This window comes from Thalassophryne amazonica, chromosome 11, assembly GCF_902500255.1.
Source record: "Thalassophryne amazonica chromosome 11, fThaAma1.1, whole genome shotgun sequence".
NCBI classification, from domain to species: Eukaryota; Metazoa; Chordata; class Actinopteri; order Batrachoidiformes; family Batrachoididae; genus Thalassophryne; species Thalassophryne amazonica.
Window position 1 is genome coordinate 36,494,426 of NC_047113.1, and position 20,470 is coordinate 36,514,895.

The window sequence follows — 20,470 nt, forward strand, 5'->3', positions numbered from 1 at the left end:
ATATGAGACTGGCTTTTGTCTTTGTACGCTGGTTTGTCTCAATGTTTTAACTTTACATCCTTTAATGTCTGTTTTATACGGCCCTTCATGAACAATGCAGTGTGCTTTCTCTGTTCCTCTGGGATTATTAACCAGTGGAGGAGTATCGCTTGTAATTGTGAGGGAGCATCAGCTGAAACATTTTGGCCATGTGCCGTCTTTGTTTGCATGATCCAGCATGTGCGTGCCTCTATGTTGAGGATCCCAGCAAATAGAGAATGCAAAGCGTGTGCTCACTTTTCACCTGGATGCAGCAGATAAATTGTTACTTTTGAGAGGTTGGGATGGATCAGTTGTCTGCCTGGGTGATTCCTATCTAGGACCAAAGGCTGTTCCCTAATGTCCCAGGCCTGACTTGAGGATTTAATCAAGAATCTGCCCTTTAATTTGCAAAGGGTGTCAAGTTGTAGTTATTTTAAATACTAATATATATATTTCCAGGAATGTTTATTTTCAACATTTAAGGAGAGCTCATGATTAGTTCAATAATTAATATTTTGATGATCTATTAATCAAATAGTTTATTAAGCACCCCCCCCCACCCCCCCACCCCCGTTTTAACCTTGGGAGACTCTCAGCCACCCTGGCACCACCCTCACTCAGCTAAGGATGGCCCAGGCCATTCCTGGCACAACTCCATTTAAACAGCCAAGCTCCTGGGAAGTTTCTACACGATTGCAGCCAGCATGAGTCTAACCAGCCTGCCCCACCTGCTGCTGATCTGTGCTGAATAGCATGGTAACCCCCCCCCCCCCCCCCCCCCTCCCCCACCCCCCCCCCCCCCCCCCCCCCCCACGACACACGAGTGGTGCTGACGGTTTTACCAGCTGCTTGGCAAACAACTGCTTGGCAACATTTTTACATTTTTGTGAACTTGAAGGCATTATCCTGGGCATTCATGACAACTTTTCGAGAGATGATATAATGTTGCAAAGTCGTGTTTATGTGCGTAATCAAAAAATCATTGACAATTTATGTGATCATGGAAATAATTGTTAACTTTGTGTCCTTTACACCTGAAGATACAAACGTGGTTTGAGGCAGTTATGACTGAGTCTCTTCTATTGCGCTTGGCATCCACAGTTTTTCTTCATGTATTTTTATACTCAACCTTTTCCTGAGTGTGTGTACTTCTGATGGAGCTTGTTTTTTTCCTTAACAACCACTTTGTTCAGACATAGACCAGTGGAATAAGGTGATTGAAGTTCTGGGCACACCCAGACTGGAGTTTATGAACCGTCTAATGGAGACTGTGAGGAACTATGTGATGAACAAGCCGCACTACCCCGGTGTGAGCTTCACAGAGCTCTTCCCAGACTGGGCCTTCCCTTCTGACTCAGAAGAGGACAATCTGAAAAGTGAGATTTCAGATAATCAAATATAAACTTTTTCAAGCAGTAGGCCTTTCTCATTGCAGACACTTGGACGTGATAGTGCCATTTAGATGAACCCGTGAGCAAGTATGCACAATATCAGATCGCAGCCAGTGGAGCTTTTGCAGTGCCTTCATAAAGTTCATGTTTATGACAATAATTGCAATCCATTAAGTTTTGACATTGACAGATCTGTACATCCTGAATAATGCGGAACAAAATTCTTCAAAAGTGAGTACTTGCAAGCTATTTTGTTTTATTTAAAATAGATTATATTCTGCAGGTTAGATTTCACTTTAATTTTGATTTGACGCCATAAAACAAAACAAAAATGTAACACATTTTTACAGACATTAATACGACATTTTAGGGCCACATTGAGGTTTTTTTTTTTTTTAAGGCTTCGAGAATAAAGACAGTATTATGAGAATGAAGTTGTAATTTTATGAGAAAAAACTTGTAACATTACTAGAATAAAGCCATAATATTATGGGAATGAAGCCATAATATTACCAAAATAAAGTTGGAATTTTATGACACAAAAACTCATAATAAGGCTTTAGTTTATCGTATGAGTCCATATGCCATATGACGTTGGGGCCTCTGCAGGTGTACTGCCGACGTTGGAGACGCCGTGCCTGCCGTAGCTCCACTCCTTCTGGATCCAAAATCTTGATTACCAGTCTGATTGTTTCTTGAGAAACCACAAAACCCCTTTGAATAGCCCGCTGATGCATCCAGCGATAACCCTCTAGACAGCCAGTTCCAGCTATGTCCTCCTTCACCAAAGAGGCGATTTCCTTCAAGTGTCTCCAGAATTAGACACATTTTCTTGCACATTCTTTTCAAAGTTCTGATACTAATGACAGTGTGGTGCAGATGGGCCAAAGGATGAAGTATTTCCTTATTTGTGAAACCTATACTGAAGTACAACTTCAACAAAGCGCGCCACAGATCTCATTTTGAGATGCAGAGTTTTTCTCTCATAAAATTACATCTTTATTCTGTTAATATTATGACTTTATTCTCATAATATTACAATTTGTTTCTCTTAAAATGACACCTTTTTTCTCATATTATGACTTTATTCTCAATCAATCAATTCAATCAGTTTTATTTATATAGCGCCAAATCACAACAAACAGTTGCCCCAAGGCGCCTTATATTGTAAGGCAAGGCCATACAATAATTACGTAAAAAACCCCAACGGTCAAAACGACCCCCTGTGAGCAAGCACTTGGCAACAGTGGGAAGGAAAAACTCCCTTTTAACAGGAAGAAACCTCCAGCAGAACCAGGCTCAGGGAGGGGCAGTCTTCTGCTGGGACTGGTTGGGGCTGAGGGAGAGAACCAGGAAAAAGACATGCTGTGGAGGGGAGCAGAGATCAATCACTAATGATTAAATGCAGAGTGGTGCATACAGAGCAAAAAGAGAAAGAAACACTCAGTGCATCATGGGAACCCCCCAGCAGTCTAATTCCATAGCAGCATAACTAAGGGATGGTTCAGGGTCACCTGATCCAGCCCTAACTATAAGCTTTAGCAAAAAGGAAAGTTTTAAGCCTAATCTTAAAAGTAGAGAGGGTGTCTGTCTCCCTGATCTGAATTGGGAGCTGGTTCCACAGGAGAGGAGCCTGAAAGCTGAAGGCTCTGCCTCCCATTCTACTCTTACAAACCCTAGGAACTACAAGTAAGCCTGTAGTCTGAGAGCGAAGCGCTCTATTGGGGTGATATGGTACTATGAGGTCCCTAAGATAAGATGGGACCTGATTATTCAAAACCTTATAAGTAAGAAGAAGAATTTTAAATTCTATTCTAGAATTAACAGGAAGCCAATGAAGAGAGGCCAATATGGGTGAGATATGCTCTCTCCTTCTAGTCCCTGTCAGTACTCTAGCTGCAGCATTTTGAATTAACTGAAGGCTTTTCAGGGAACTTTTAGGACAACCTGATAATAATGAATTACAATAGTCCAGCCTAGAGGAAATAAATGCATGAATTAGTTTTTCGGCATCACTCTGAGACAAGACCTTTCTAATTTTAGAGATATTGCGTAAATGCAAAAAAGCAGTCCTACATATTTGTGTAATATGCGCTTTGAATGACATATCCTGATCAAAAATGACTCCAAGATTTCTCACAGTATTATTATACTATATATATTATACTATATAGTATATTATATTCTGGTAATATTACAAGTTTTTTCTCTTAAATTCTGACTTTGTTCTCTTACTGTTATGACTTCATTCTCAAAGTAAAAAAAAAAAAATCTCTGTGGCCTTAAAACACCATCATACATTAAACTTAAGTGTAGCTACGATTAATATTTTTTTGCTGAAATGTTTGACAGTTCAAGCGTTTAACCCATGAATCCATTTTCACAACACTGATAATTAAGTTTTATAGTAATACAGAGGAATTTATCTGTAGCACGTTGGTGTCATGACATGTTTCTCCAACAAATAACAATGGCTGCAACGTCTTTAAAATGTGACCGCTGAAACAGCTAGCTCAGTGAATGGTCGTTGGCATTTAGAGCACTCACATCACTGAAATAAGAAAACACGTCGACACATCTTCAGTGATGTTACCCAACACTGCAAGGGGAAGTAACTGGCTATTTTAAAGGCTGCTTAAATGATGACATCATATTCCTATTGCCATAGTAACATAGCCTTTCCCTTCTGCTGTTGCTATAACAGCGGGTCAAGCACGGGACCTGCTGTCCAAAATGCTGGTCATTGATCCTGAATGCCGTATCTCTGTGGAGGAGGCCCTCAGTCACCCCTACATTCATGTGTGGTACGATCCCGCTGAGGCTGACGCGGTGAGGAGACGCTTCCACCTGATAACATTTATTTGTGAGACTTTTCTCAGGGCAGTGTGCGTGCGTGCGTGTGTGTGTGTGGGAGATGACGTGTTTCTCTGTTTTCAAGCCTCCACCCCAGATTTCAGATAAGCAGCTGGAAGAGAGAGAGCACACCATTGAGCAGTGGAAAGGTGGGATGCACTGCCCTCTAGAGAACTCTGTTAGCAATGCACCTTATCGTTTTACTGTGAAAAGTACTACATGTTTGTTTTCTGCTTCTCCACAGAACTTATTTATGAAGAGGTGATTGACTGGGAGGAGAGGAATAAGAATGGGTTGATGAAAGAAGATTGTTCAGGTACAAACACTGTTTCTAGCAGTGTGATAGCCCAGTTTGCCCGAGAGTGCCAGGTCTGAGTTCAGACTGCTTCACATGACAAAGAATTTGCTGACAGTCTGCATGCCTAGAAATACATAACTACAGTAGGTCTGATCAGGTCTGGGAGCATGCACTGCTCCTGCGTGTTGCAGCATCCACCACATTGTTGAACTGTCTGTCCTGGGTGGCAGCTGCCCAGGCAGACATGCAGATGGTCCATGACCATCTCCTGAAAATAAGCATGTGTCCGCTGCAGCCAGGTGAAATTTGGGCATCCCTTTAGCCTTCTTCAGCCACTGAAGTCCTCAACACTGAGGCATCTACGTGCTGAATCAGTCCCAAGAGACATGCAAGTGATACTCATCATCTTAGTTATCATGAGGCCTCATCACTGCGAAAAATGAAACCACAAGGAGAACAGCCCAAAAATAAACAAAGACGAAACTACGTACTATTAGTTTTTCAATTTCTGTGTTTATCCGTCATCAGAGTGTCTCACCATTTTTGGTATTTTGTCCACCTTCCTCGAAAAACCTGTCCTCAGACCTTCATAAATAACAACACAAACAACATATTTCCATACACAGGAGCAGGGTTGTAGCCACGGTGGGCGACCCCACCTGGTACTGTGTCATTTTTGAAGAAGATAGTAAATGCTATGTCCATTAAATATGAATGTGTTTTTAACATTTTCAGTGTTATGTAATTTATTAACTTAGACTTTGACAGAAACATGCAACAAAAAAAAGAACTTTGATCTTACAAATATTACAACATAAACATAATTTTTTGTTTATTATTCTTGAGTTCAATGTGTCCAAAACTACCCAGAATTAGTTAAAATAAGGCTTGCCAAGAATGTTTTAGTGGTATAAAACCCTATAGCTTCGGGGTGCCGCCGAAGCTATGAGCCGTGATCACATAATTTACCCAGCACTAAAATGGTCCTAGCTAGAACCGTGCACAAGGAGACTGACATATTTGCCCATGGACAAAATATTTGAATCTATAACTAATCCTTTTGCTCTGTCTGTCATTAGTGAGACTTGGGCTTAACGTAACATACCACACTTGTACGTGACATGCAAAGACAGCTGTAACCTGCTCACAGAAAACTCTTGTACAACCGTGGCACTTCTGGAGAATCTCCGGGTGATGTTGTGGCATTTATGACAAAGGCCCGGACATCACATAAATGTAAGAAATTACAATTTGCAACAGAAAAACTTAATTTTCAAACATCTTGACAATCTCACCACGGTGAAAACAAGACCACGAGACACCCTCCCTGCACCCTTTAAGGCAGGGGTGGGCAGTTAGTTTTCCCAAGGGGCCATATGAGTAACAGAAAATACTGTGGGTGGCCAGACCAATGTACTGAACTCAGTTCTGTTCCATATTAATTTTATCTTGATAAAAAGCAGTAAATTGTATTGTTTTGACAAGTTGCAACTTTGATTAAGCAATAGAAAAGTGAAGTAGGTTTCGTAAACACACACTAACATTATATAATTTATCAATATTCTCCAAAACAATCGTGAACAAACCATTTTTTTCACAGACCAGCATTCAGTCAACGTCAAACAAAATGCTATTACTGTTCTGCTTTTATTCTAACCGCCTCATTTGCCATTTTTCTGTTATTTTTTTCTTCTTCTTTTATACAGCCAAATCATAAATGGTTCACCATCACCCTTTTTAAACACTTTTGCAGTTGTATCCTACAATTTAAGGTCAATCAAAATGTAGACAACTAAGAAAACTACCCATTGCTGTTCTTTTCTAATGCAGCATCATATTATAGAAAGGCTTTAACCTACACATTATTTAAATACTTCAGGATAAACACATTTTAAGGGGACAGCTTTTCTAGAGCTTTTTAAAATACCAATTAAAATATATTAGGCTAAATAAAAGACTTTTTGTAAGACTTTTTTTGCAAGCTTCATATGCTGCCGTTTTCACAAATCTACATTCAGTAGCTTTAATCTGAACAGCAGAGCTGCATCAGACACTCTAACACTGTGAGACAGCGGGTAAATGCAGACTCTTCTTTTCATTAAAAGGTTCATTGTTATCCCTGTCGGATAAATTTACTCTGCAGCATGTTATTTATTTTTTGATGAGTCGCACGACGTGTAATTTAATAATTGCTGTTTTTTTTTTTTCTTAATTGCGCAGTCATTAAACACAAACATGGTTCAGTACCAGTTGACTTTAGGGTTCCTAGTTTCTATAGGCTGGTGTCCACTCTATGTAACTTTTACAGATCTACCATCAAACACACAGCAGGCTGACACCCCCCCACTCCTCCTGCAGTGGAAAAGACACAGGAACAGACGATGATGGCAACCAGGACAAAAACAAAACAGAGACGTTAGTCTAAAAATCGATTTGAGGATTTTGAATGTGGCGTGCATGTGTCTTGCGGATGTTGCGTCCCGGGGATGCTGTACATTTGATATCTTGCATCAGGGCGGGGTGTTTATCTTTGGGCACCTTTTGGCAGCTCAGTTGATGGAAATCTATCGTAGTGATGGAGAACTTGCGTGCGTACATAAGTAAACTGAGAATAAAAGGCACCTTCAAAATAAAACAACACCATTTTATTTCATGCATGAGCTGTAAACATATTCATGTTCAATTTCTAATTTCTAAATAATTTCACATGGGCCAGTCAGAGACAGCTAAAGGGCCAGATGTGTCCCGGGGACCGTACGATGCCCAGGTATGCTCCAAGGTTTTCAGCAAGACAATGACCCTAAGCACACAGCTAAGATATTAACGGAGTGGCTTCAGGACAACTCTGTAAATGTCCTTGAGTGGCCCAGCCCGAGCCCGGACCTGAATCCAATTGAACATTTCTGGAGAGATCTGAAAATGGCCGTGCACCGACACTCCCCATCCAACCTGATGGAGCTTGAGAAGTTCTGCAAAGAGGAATGTGCAAAACTGAAGAAAGATAGCTGCACCAAGCTTATGGCATCATATTCAAGAAGACTTGAGGTTGTAATTGCTGCCAAAGGTGTATCAACAAAGTGTTGAGCAAAGGGTGTAAATACTTACATACACATGGTTTCTTAGTTTTGTTTTGTTTTTTTATTTTTAATAAATTTGCAAATATATATATATATATATATATATATATATAAACTTTTCTCATGTTGTCATTATGGGGTGTTGTGAGTAGAATTTTGAGGGCAAAAAATGAATTCCCTCTATTTTGGAATAAGGCTGTGGCATACAGTTGTGTTCAGAATAATTGAATCTACTGGTACCTTGTTTCCCATGTAACAATAAGAAATATACTCAAAACCTGGATTAATCTTTTTAGTCACATAGCACTACTATTATTCTGAACACTACTGTAAAATGTGGAAACAGTGAAGTGCTGTGAATACTTTTCCGGAGGCACTGTAACAACTACTAAAAAAATTCATTGGTTAATCAGTTAAGAAAATAATCATTAGCTGCAGCATTGGACAAGATTTTAATCAGTAAAGTATGTGTATCTGTGAAACTGAGAAGTGATTAGATGGGCAACAAATAACAGAATCATATTCTTTGCACAATGTTTAAAAAAAGGCTAAAAAGGGAACACTCTGTTGATGGCTGTTTGTTTGTTTGTTTTGTTTTAAGATTGCATGTGGCGGTGTGCTGCTCTGGAAATCCAGCAGCTGTGTACTTTCCCCTCGCCGCACACTGCCAATGTATGAATGCAGCTTTAGCTTGGTACATTTTTGCAGCTACCTCAAGTTTTTGGTCATTTTGTCTTCTCTGTGTCTCATGTGTCAGATGTGTTGCCTGGTTCAGCGTCACAGTCCTCCTCGGCCAATGACATTTCATCTATGTCCACGGAGCACACTTTGGCCTCAGACACGGACAGCAGTAGCATCGACACACTGACCGGGACCCTGGACGAGTGTCAGTGAACACAATCCATGATCACATCTGTCTGCCTCAGAATCCACAGATACAGTTTTCAAACTTCATTTTCCTCTCTTCTGTTTTGCACCATCTCTCTCCCACCTTAATGAATACTATTTTTATGTTTTGTTTTCCTGTGTGAGCCTGTGTGTCTTGTTGATTTTCAAATTTCATTCTTTGCTGTGGACGTCTGCCTACAGAACAAAGCTGTAACGGCTGTTGGGTCAGAGGGTTTTCCTCTGTTTTAAGGATATGTGTGTATACATGTTTATTTAAAATTACAAGGCCTTGATGGAGTATCATTGAATATTCCTTCTGCTGGTATTTTAAGATTTTCAGATTTTTGTAGTAGTTGCTGTTGAGCTGAAAACATGAATTAGTGTCATCAAATTTCAAATTGAATTGAAGCAGAGATGGTGCTGAACACAGCTCACGGCTACCTGCTGCTCTTACGCATGTTACGCTACCATGAACAAAAACCTAAATGAAGTCACGCTATTATTTGATTTTCATCGTACAGCCAAGATTTGCTCTATTGTTTCTAGCTAGCAGTATAGCAGTTTTCTCCCCACTGGTGCTTCCTGCTGTTGTTTTGTTATTCTGAGTGATGTGACGTTTCAGTTTTTTTTCTCCGAAAGGGGGAGCTGTGGTGGAAGAATTACAGTTTTGTTTCTTGGTGACGTACTGTTTGTAAAGATGCCATGATCTTGCACAAATAAAAAATGGTGCATTTCCGTAAGACTTTCTGTACCTGGGGAACTACATGTTTCAGGTACAGGTCCTGACTATCGTGTACATCGACAGAACATCATAATCCTGTAAACATCTGAGAGGCAAAGGGATATAAATAGTATTTATTTTTTTTATTTTTTTCCTTGCAAAATGTTGCACAAAATCAGATCGAGGCCTGTGTATACCAAGTTACTTTGGAAAAAAAGAAGAAAAAGGTTTTATTGACAACCCAGTGCATGGGCGGCTCTCGTGAACCATTCCATTTGTACAGGAACAACAATGAAATGAATCATAAAACACATCCATTAAAACATTTAAAGCAGTAAAACATGAATAATGGTGTTACTATTGCATGGCGGCATGAACGATGCCTTTATGACATTATAGTTCTGATTATAAATTCTATTCAGGTCGGTTCTTTAACTTATGGTACCTTATTGGTTCTGAAAGCTTATTTGGGAGATGTGTCCTTATAAACCTCTGTGTTATGCAGCATTCTTCAGTGTCTTCTTTAAAGACCCCACGAGCCCCGCGTTTCTGTGAGGGTAAAGTCTGAAGACAGTTGGTCAAAAAAAAAAAAGAAAAAGTGTTTTGAGAATGTGGACCTGACTTTGGAGTCCTGAATGAAATTCTGATCTTGTAGCTCTGGACTGAATCTTACAAATGGACTGTGGACTTTGCAGACTATTGCACAGTGTGATGGACATGCAGAAACGTAAGCACTATATATTGTACACTGTTTTCCTTTTAAAAAAAATCTATGATCTTATTTGTTAAATCAAGCCTTAAATGTCGAGAGGAGTGGCTGTTTCACTCCACAAATCATATTGGATAAGGACTGAGTATTATCACGCTCAGAACCTGTGTATTAATCGTGTTTTAAAAAGCTCCATTGTATACGCTGTAATGTCACATTTTGTTTTTATTTTTTTTCAGATGTCCTATGTGATTGCAAAAGCCACACTACTATCATTTGGCCAAGATATTTTGCCTTTATTCAACTAATAAAATGGACATCAATGAATTCATGTTTTATATATTTTTGTTCTACACCCTACAAGCTTCAGAATTTCATCCACCATACACATAATCTTTCTCAAAAGGTCTTGACGATATATTCAGTCTTCTTGGCCTCATTGTTGAGTTCTCCAAAGGTATCAAAGAACTGCTCCATCTCCCTCTGCAGCGCTGCGTTACGTAGTTCTGCCAAGGCCCTGGCCCTTTCAGACTCCACGATCTTGGTCTGGACTGCCTGGTACCACTGCTGGTGCTGTGCGAGGTTTGTTCTTAACCGGCTGACCTCTTCTTGCAGCTCTTCATTCCTCTGCTCCAAGCTGAGGTTGAATACACGGAAAGGGGAAATAATAACTTTATTTATTCAGCACTTTGTGGCAAATGATTTTGAAGTGTTCTCCATTACAAAACATCAAAGCAACAATAAAATGATCTGATTCAAACATTCGTAAGAAATTAAAATCCAACACCAAACTCAAACATTTCACACATATCAACAAATTAAATGAAGTAAAAGAGCCTCACTGTAATTGACTAAATTGGACATTCTGATGTGAAATGGTAAACTTGCACAAAGTAAATGCTAACGCTCTAAAGTCTGCTGATTTCTTCTTGACCCTAAATGTATAAAGCCCGCATCCTGAGATGGCAGGACATGAGAAGGTACATAAGGCTAAATAAGTTTTGCATGATAGATAGGTGCATGAACAAAGCTTTATAAATACAAAGCAAGGGAAAGAAAAAAGTTGTTACTGTCCTCATACTTATGGATCTGAATGTAAAGGCCCTTGATGTTTATGAACAGCCCATAGTACCAGAAATATAAATTAAGAGGCCATGCTGATGACCTAGAAACAAGACACTCCTTAATAGGTATAGATAGACCCAGTAACAATCTAAAGTGTTGAATTTTCAGTCCATGAAGTGTCCAACATACACGCAAGTGATCCAGTGCGTATTCTTCTCTTTACAATCATAATAACTTATATAGAACTGACAGTTCTACAAAGCAAAATACAATAAAGTATCAACTACATGAACTACGTTGATTAAAAAAAATTAAAGAGCAGAGAAGGATTTTAACACAGGAATACAAATCAAATATGTAAAAATGATTTTACAGCCACTTTTTTTGTTTCTTTTGTTCAGTTAATGGGCTCTAAAATAGAGGCACAATGTATATAAATGACCATAATTCCTAAATAGTTAATGTGATTATTATTATTAAATTCTTTAAAATAAAGTTATCAGTCTGTATCATGAGCAGATAATTTGCTTCAACTCATCTGGGGTGGTGCACAGAGGCAAAATGACAAAAATTGTCCCTGTCCAAATGCTTATGGACCTGACTACAACCCCTGGCAAAAATTATGGAATCGCCGGCCTCGGAGGATGTTCATTCAGTTGTTTAATTTTGTAGAAAAAAAAGCAGATCACAGACATGACACAAAACTAAAGTCATTTCAAATGTGCCGAGTGGAGAATGGAAGTGGAAACTGAGTGATTCCATAATTTTTGCCAGGGGTTGTATCTACCAAACAGACATTTTACCATAGAATATTTCTTTATCTCACTGATCAATGGGAACAAACTGCATAATACATCCAACTAGGTAATAAACAGGGTAATAACTCATCATGAATTTGTTATATTTGTAAGAAAAGACTTGATTCATCCAACAGTTTGAACACAAGGTCAGGAGAGCCTGGAGAGTTGGTAAATAGGTCTGTGGATTCTCATCAGCATATGATGAGCGAAACAAGGTATCATAAATCAGACAATGTGCTGCCTGTGCCTGGGGACCTTCGTCTGTCCTTCACTGAAAGTACAGGAAGATTCAGAATTAATAGATGGAAGTGGAACAAGTCCATCATTACCTGAGTATTTTAGCCTCGTACTCCTCCCTTTGTCGGATTATCTGCTGCTGGAGGCTGGTGAGGAGGCTGCGAAGAGCACTGGCTGAGGGATCAGCCAGGGGTACAGGAGGGGGTATCTTGGGTGTCCGACGTAGCTGTTGGGTTTCATCTTGTAGCCGCAAGTCCTGCTGCTCAGTTAGGTATTGCGGAAGCAGATCTGTTGTAAGATGTGAATGGGGAGGTGACATCAGGAGCTGGAGATGCAAAATAGGGTCACTCTGTTTAAACACAAAGGACCCTGAGTCCAGCTCTGGCTCCATCTCAAACTCCTTTTCTTGGTCTGGATGCTGGTCCTGGTTGCATCTTTTACTGGAGTTGCTTCCAGACAGGATGATCTCACAAGAGGACCAAGAATTATTATCTCCACTCACACCCTCCATCAGATCCTGGATTTGTTCTGGGTCCCACACTTCCTGCAAGTGCTCCTGGAAGCACGTCTCCATATTTAAGGCACCTTGGAGGCTATCAGGGGTGACGTCTTCAGGGATGTTATCGTAAAGAGACAGAACACTCTCCTGCTCGTCACTCTCTGATTGGCTGGGGCTGTGGCGTGAGAGAATCTTGTGTTCACTGTCCTCTACACCCTCTCTGCATCCGTCTTCTAGTCCTGGCTCTCCTCCTCTGAGTTTGTTTATGCCTGGACCAAGTTCTGCTTCCCAGCCCTGTATTCCCAGACCTCCTCTCCAGCTGCAGTAGCTGTGATCTGGCCAGATGCCAGGACTTCTTCCGCCACCTCCTAGTGTGGGAACTTCAGCTGCAGCTGGGGCCTGACCCAGCAGAGGGGTGCAAGGGGCTGGGACTCTGGTTACAGCAGGGCACAGAATTGTGCTCTTCAGTTGCGTTTCCCAGCCCCGGTCCCTCCCTCTGTGCGGATAGGGTGGGCAGTTGTCATACAGAGGATCCGTGGAGCTGGAGCTGGTTGTAGTGGGAGTTTCAGAAAGAAGACAGTGCAGCTCCATGGTCCAGACAGGCATGGGGAGGCTGAGAGCCTCAAATACCCACCTTCCCTCTGTGTGCTGTAACGTGGGGATCTGAGAATTGAAAGACTGGATTTCTAAGTTTGGAATGGAGCCTCTCAGGTGGTTGTGCCAAGAAAAGAGGAAGAGGAAGGTATAGGAGCGCTCCTCCCCTTGGCTGGTTCTCTGACGATGTTGCCTAATGGGAGTCTGGTTGTAGTGTGGGTGTAGCCAAAAGAAACCGTGTGTGTGCGTCTTTAAGCAGGTCTGACATCAGCCGTTACTTTATTTCAGCTTCTGAGGGAGGGACCAGGGTGTAATATAGTCTGGCTCATTCCTAAAGACAGTCACACATAACTGCAACCACAGAAATAGACGGTGGCCATGGGCACAAAGTGGGAAACACACACAATGAACACCGTGCATGTAGTTTACACAAAATGTATGTGCTAGAAAATCTGACAAAAAAAACAAAAAAAACCCTCAAAAGCAGTGACACGAAATAAAGACTTAAAGTGATCTAAACAGCAAAAAGGTGACAAGTACAACCTGCATGAACGTGTTCCCAAAGCCTGCTGTCTCTACTTCAATAGCTTCTGCTCATATAAACTCTGTAGGATGTACTATTAACACCCCAATTACAATGAAGTTGGGACGTTGTGTGAAATGTAAAAAAAAAAAAAAAACAGAATACGGTGATTTGCAAATCCTCTTCAACCTATATTCAATTGAATACACCACAAAGACAAGCTATTTAATGTTCAAACTGATAAAATGTATTGTTTTGTGCAAATATTTGCTCATTTTGAAATGGATGCCTCCAACACGTTTCAAAAAAGGTGGGACAGTGGTCTGTTTTCCACTGTGTTACATCACCTTTCCTTCTAACAACACTCAATAAGCGTTTGGGAACTGAGGACACTAATTGTTGAAGCTTTGTAGCTGGAATTCTTTCCCATTCTTGCTTGATGTACGACTTCAGTTGTTCAACAGTCCGGGGAAATGTTAATGTAAATTATTTTATGTCACTCTTGTATGAATGACTTCTTACTCATACCATTAAGAATGTATGCAGCAAATTTGCTAACACCCCCCCCCACCCCCACCCCCATAAAATAAAGGGATAACGTACAAACGATTACAGCGGCCGTAACAAATGACGACCATAACGTCGAAAACAACAACAAAGATGTTAACAGAGACGGTGAGGAAATGCACACAAAAAGCATAACCTCCTCCAGCTTCGTTGGTGGAGGTAAATAGGAAGAACATGTTTAATATGGCGGTGCTCATGATGACAGTACCAATCAGAAGAAAGTGCAGAATTTTTAGAATTAGGGGGTATACTGAAGGAACATAAATTACATTAATGTATGTGTGTTTATGTATGTGCCATACAACTGCTATGTGTCAGCCATCTGTCATCAAACACCAACATCGACGATGATGAGATCCAACACCAACTGAAGTGTGCAGGAACTGGCTTCGGCTGGCTTTGCATCTATGTTTTCTACAATAGAGACCTTCGACACGAGATGAAAATCCTTGTCTACAAACCTGTTGTCATGCCATCCCTGCTGTACGGATCTGAGAGCTGGACTACCTACTGCCGCCACCTGAAGACCCTCAAGCAGTTCCACTAACACTGCATGAGAAGTATCGTCTGCATTAGGTGGGAAGACTACCACACCAACATCAGCGTAGTGGCTTTCAATTTTTTTTTATTTTCATTCATATAGCGCCAAATCACAACAGAGTTGCCTCAAGGCGCTTCACACAAGTAAGGTCTAACCTTACTAACCTCCAGAGCAACAGTGGTAAGGAAAAACTCCCTCTGAGGAAGAAACCTCAAGCAGACCAGACTCAAAGGGGTGAAAAGGCTTGATGCCAAGCTCCAGAGCATTGATTGTGTCATCATCAAAAACCAGCTTCGGTTGGTGGGTCATGTTGTTAGGATGGATGACTGCCAGCTGACTGAAGGAAAACAGTCAGGGGAAGGCAGAAGAAACACTACAAGGACCTCCTGAAGCATAACCTCAAGAACCGCTCCAGTGACTGGAAGACCTGAGAAGAAGCGAGGGACTGAGCAAGCTGACATGCAGTGATCCACATGGGAGTGAAAGTCTTTGAAAAAATGTGGACAAACAACACAGAGAAGAGGAAAAAGAAAAAGAGAGCAAGATCCTCACCAACAGAAGCTTCCTGCAGCAACCAGGTACAACGTCAGTCAGAAACAGTACTCAATACTGGGCCTGTTCAGTCATCTCTGTGTCCACCATCCCATCCAGGAATCAATCAAGAGACAATCTTCCTCACCACCAAGGGATTGCCCCCATCATTTGGGGTCTATGAGGGGCAATTGGGCAGCGCAGTCTTGTTTGAGGGCAGGCACTAAAGGGGTAAAATATGACACATATGATGTAATTTCTCTACAAAAATGTGGCACTTTCTCTGAGTTTTTGGGCAAAATACACACAAACAAGGTGCAAATGCAAAGAAAAAGTGATGATGCGGTGGAAAGTGGACATGTGTTGCGGTCAGTGATGCCGGTAACGCGTTACGCGTTACTCTAATCTGACCACTTTTTTTAGTAACGAGTAATCTAACGCGTTAATCTTTCCAAATCAGTAATCAGATTAAAGTTACTTCTCCATGTCACTGTGCGTTACTATTATTTTTCATTGTGGGTCGATAGCAGCATTAAACTTGGTCTGTGGGCAGGAGGTCGGGGTTCGACTGAACTACACACTTTCAGCGAGCTGTGAGCTTTTCATCCGCGTTTTTTTGCAGCTGCTCGACTCGTCCTCACCTCTTAAAGCGCGGTGATCAGCACACCTGCACTGAGCCTTACAAAGACATTTTTATACTGTTTTTCCTCCTTTATTTAGAATTCTGAGCTGAGCCGCTCTGTATCTGCACGTTAAAACAGCTGATGCTCCGCGACGCGTCAACAACTAACACTATTTTCCACTCAAATGCACCTAAACTCTCTTTCTGAGGACCACATGATGTGAAAACGCAATAAAACTTTCTTACCTGTAAATCTGGTCATGTTTTCTGCATAAATAAATGTTATCCATTCTTTGTGCTCAAACGCCAAAGCAGGGGCGAATCTAGATGGAATGGGGGCGTGGGGGAGGGATGTGCCCCCCCACAACACCCCTAGATTAAAGGTCCAGTTTTGAAGCCGTTTTTTTACTACAACTACTAATATTGCTTAAAATAATAATAATTTCGACAAGTAAAATGTTTAGAGAGAATTTAAATGTTAGAAAAATGTTAGAATTTAATAGTTACATTTATAAACAATGTAGGTTCGAAATTGCAAGTTTTACTGTTACAGTGCTGTCAACAGTTAAATATGAGGTCATATTTATTTTACTTTTTATAAAACAAGTATTTATTTTCATTGAAGTCAAGAAAGGGTGACTATAAAGTGAGTTTTGGCAAAACAGGTATCATTGTCATGTTGAGGTGGCAGAGGGTTGTTTTCGGCAGCTGGGAAAAGTAACTAAAAAAGTAACTATTAATCTAACTTAGTTACTTTTCCAATTGAGTAATCAGTAAAGTAACTAAGTTACTTTTTCAAGGAGTAATCAGTAATCAGTAATTGGATTACTTTTTCAAAGTAACTGTGGCAACACTGGTTGCGGTTTGTTTATGACCCGGAGCTCAAACGGGTCGAAGCAGTTTTGGAGTTGAAATAATGTCGCTACTCTGGTTAGCTGTGTAGGCTAACACTTACCAACACAACGTTTCACATTTGCCTCGTCTTCTCCACTGGGAACCAAAAAAAAAAAAAAACCCTGCGCTTTTTGTGACTGCTTCTGTGATTGCAGCCGAAAACAAAACAGTACACCATTTTCCCATTAGAATTGACGCTGTTTGTGGGAAGAGTCTAATCCCCGAGCAGTGTGTGGGAGTGTCAGCACAAACCATCCAGAGGATGGGGGTTTAAGCGGAAACTATTTTAAACCAGCACGTCTTAAACTGGCAGGTCTGCTAGGTGACAGCGAGGATGCTTTTAAGCCGGGCTGAATGGTTTGTGCTGAAACTCCCACACTATGCCCGGGGATCCTCTACCATGTTCATGCTGGCTGTCCCCAGATGTAGTCAAATCCTGCAATATCACAGAGAGGTTCAAACAAGACTGCGCTGCCCTAGTGAGAAGTTCTGGGCCTGACCCAAAAATATAAGGCATGGTTCGCCATCTTTCGCATTCTGAGAAACCAACATTTCTCAACATTGCACCCAGTGAGTCAAAACTTCACACATTCTGGAGAAATGTTGGTTTCTCAGGATGCAAAAGATGGAGAACTACGAGTTTTTTTCTGGGTCAGGCTCAAAACTTCTGAATTGCCCCTCACATGTGCCCAGTATCATAGATGTAATGAGTTGTGTGATATTGTGAGTCGTGAATGATTGTAACCAGTTGTATCAGGGCTGTATAGACCCAAAACTGCAGGCACGGCCTGGCAGCCACATCAGTGGGGCGAAGCCACATCGGCGCCACAAGGCATAGAGCGCTTCCGCCCAAGTGGGGGGAGACATGCAAAGCCAGTGGGATCAGTATCCCTTACTATCAAGAAGTGAGAAGTGGCCAATGACAAAGCACACCCAACAACCCCACAGGTAGGCACAAGGAAGCCTGAACATCAGACAGGGACCAAAATCCCACAGAGAGAGTGGACCAATGCCCCACCTGGGAATATCTCGTGGGGCATGTGCCAGCAGCGCCTCCAAACAACCCACCACCCCCAACATCTTCCCCTGTAGTTTAGACACTGGAACCAGTGTAGAGAGTAGAGCTTCATCAGCCACCGACGTGAGGTGTGCACCAATTTCAGTTCTTGCTAGAGGTGGGCGATACCGGGAATTTTGGTATTGATCCGATACCAAGTAAATACAGGCCCAGTATCGCCAATATCGATACCGATACTTTTTCAGATTTAAGCTTCATAAAGGATCCAAAGGATCCAAAAGACCTAGGATAGAATTTCACCTAACATTGTACGTGACAACAAAATACTTTATTATCACAGTCAACATTTTTGTTTAAAAAAATATCACTCAACACAACTTAAAACAAAATCTCCTGAGGTAGAGGGCTGACAAACCACAATACAAGGGTGCGCTGCTCAGTGTTGTGTGACAGTGGAGTGCTGCTCTTACAGACGGAGAGTAGACTTTGATGAATCTGCGTGCGCAGCAGTCAGTGCGTGCGGGAGAGAAAAAAAGCTTGAGTATCGATCTTTATAAACGAGGATCGTTCAGTATAAATACCAGCGTTGGTATCGATATTAGGATCGATCCACCCACCTCTAGTTCTTGCACCCATACTGCCACAGGGCCCACCACCACCATGTTTCTGGTTCCTCTTGACAGATTTCATCCAACTGCTGCATCTACTGTGGTGAAATGATCTATAAAACCTTCAGTTGGACCTTTGACATTGAGGCCAGCTGATAATATAAATCCCATCTTGTGGTTGCTGAAAAGGCGACACAGCTGGAGAGGCGAACAAGTGTGCGAAGACACAAATGACCTTCGGGCCATTTTCAAATAATTGCATTAGTGTACACGTGCACACTACTGCCGACTGTGTTGGCAGACCCATCCACAAGGTGGAGCTGTGTGCTGTTATGTGGCTTTTATTTCAAATGAGGTGTCAGGTTTGAAATCATGAGACGTTTTGAAGTCAAGGTCCCTGCTTCAGATAAATCCCACAACTATGAACAACAAACAAAAGTACTCTGATCCCTTTGGTTTTTACATTAAAAAAAAATAATTATATTAGAATATATCAGGCTTTTAATCTAATTTTTAAAGCTAATACATTTGCTGAAAATACATTTCTACATGATGTAGAGGTGTATGATGTAAAGTAACTAAAGACAAAAAAACAAAAATAATGGAATGCTAAATATGTACACCTTTTACTATCACGTACTACATTCTCACTTTTACAGCCAGTTTTATTGAAACAAGTCAGGGCTCAAGTAAGTCAGTGAAGATGTGTTGATGTTCATTTAAATCAACCATGAATAACAATAAAATGTCAGGTAAATCCGTCCAGATAAGGCTGTCCAGAAAAAAAAACCTGAGGAAAAGGAGAAAAGTGGGGAAGCCAACAAGGCACCAATGAGAACATCGAAGGTTTTACAAGTTCAGTGGCATATTTTTATTCACCAGTCACACTGGTGAATAGAACACAGAGGACTTTGTTAAAAAGAAGACATTAGAAACCAGCACTAAAGTTTCTCATGTGCTTTCTGGTAAAGTGATTGTTGTATCACCAATAACACCTTGATAATGAAGCGGAGCAGAGACAGATTTTACCACATGAAAGAGATCAAATCTAGCTTAGATTATCAATATGATTTCTACCAAATTGAACTTAAAATTTTGCATATTCTTGTCTTCTTCTTTCAGGTGGTGGCCGAGCAGTTAAGTGTAATTGTTTGCGGTGTGGGAGATTCCAGATTCAAAGCCACCCCTGCCCATTCTCCATGTAATATGGAGTTGCATCAGGAAGGGCATCTGGTGTAAAACTTCTCAGATCTGCTGTGGTGACACTGAGTGAAAACAAGAGAAGGGAAGGGAGTTATTTACTTTGACTCCACTTTAAAGTTATACAACTGGTGCTGCAGCTGGTGGTGCAACCAACAGTTTCTCCAATCACAGCCAGAGTAGCTTTTGACTCCTTCAGAGTGTCTTGGTGGCTTCCCTCACTACTCTCCTTGCACCATGACAGTTTTTGAGAACTGCTTGAGAAGGATTTACCATGCAGTACCATTTATATATTAAAAGCCAAGTGATCTCTGTGTGCATGTATGTCTCTTTGATCACAGAGAAACTAGGGAGAGCTGACATTTGTTGTTTGGTATGCTCATGTATTTGTGGTCAAGAATGAACACTGTGAAAATGGAAAGTTGATAGGACTAATATTTTTGGAGACATTGATGATATTAGGTAACAACAGTGAATAAAGGACATTGATATATCACCATTAATCAGTCCCTGGTAACCAGACAAGCTTTGAACAAAGGAAATATTTAAACTTTGCTACCCTAAAAATGAGAATATCTGAACCAGTTTAAATGAATTTTTTTCAATTGGTAACATCTAAATGAATTAATTTGTTTGAACTTGTGTTTGTAAGTTAGAGATGATTGATCGTATTAACTTAAGTTCAAACAATTCATAGATGTTATAACATTTAAATGAGTTAAGTTGTTTGAATTCATTTGGTATACCAACTGAAACAACTTATTAAGTTGATTCTTTTTTCAGTGCAGTTGTAAACACATGACATCAACTAAA

At 40.8% G+C, this 20,470-nt stretch overlaps 2 protein-coding genes across 4 annotated transcripts in view; one reads left to right on the forward strand and one right to left on the reverse strand.

Moving 5' to 3' along the window:
* mapk9 (mitogen-activated protein kinase 9) overlaps positions 1–10,285 on the forward strand; it is a 53,117-nt gene extending 42,832 nt beyond the window's left edge. For 2 of the 3 annotated variants that reach the window (XM_034181189.1, XM_034181188.1), the window contains 5 exons: positions 1,215–1,397; positions 4,117–4,241; positions 4,351–4,414; positions 4,510–4,581; positions 8,398–10,285. In XM_034181189.1, the coding sequence (XP_034037080.1) occupies positions 1,215–1,397; positions 4,117–4,241; positions 4,351–4,414; positions 4,510–4,581; positions 8,398–8,534 (581 nt within the window). In that variant the 3' untranslated portion in view covers positions 8,535–10,285. The remainder of the gene's footprint in view (positions 1–1,214; positions 1,398–4,116; positions 4,242–4,350; positions 4,415–4,509; positions 4,582–8,397) is intronic. The other variant, XM_034181187.1, reaches the window with a different exon arrangement.
* On the reverse strand, positions 9,949–13,166 carry LOC117519916. Its single transcript, XM_034181190.1, has 2 exons — positions 12,153–13,166; positions 9,949–10,595 (listed from the first exon to the last, which is right to left on the reverse strand). The coding sequence occupies exons 1-2, from the start codon at positions 13,163–13,165 to the stop codon at positions 10,358–10,360; spliced, it is 1,251 nt and encodes a 416-aa protein (XP_034037081.1). The 5' UTR covers position 13,166; the 3' UTR covers positions 9,949–10,357.
* Between the last annotated feature and the right edge of the window lie 7,304 nt (positions 13,167–20,470).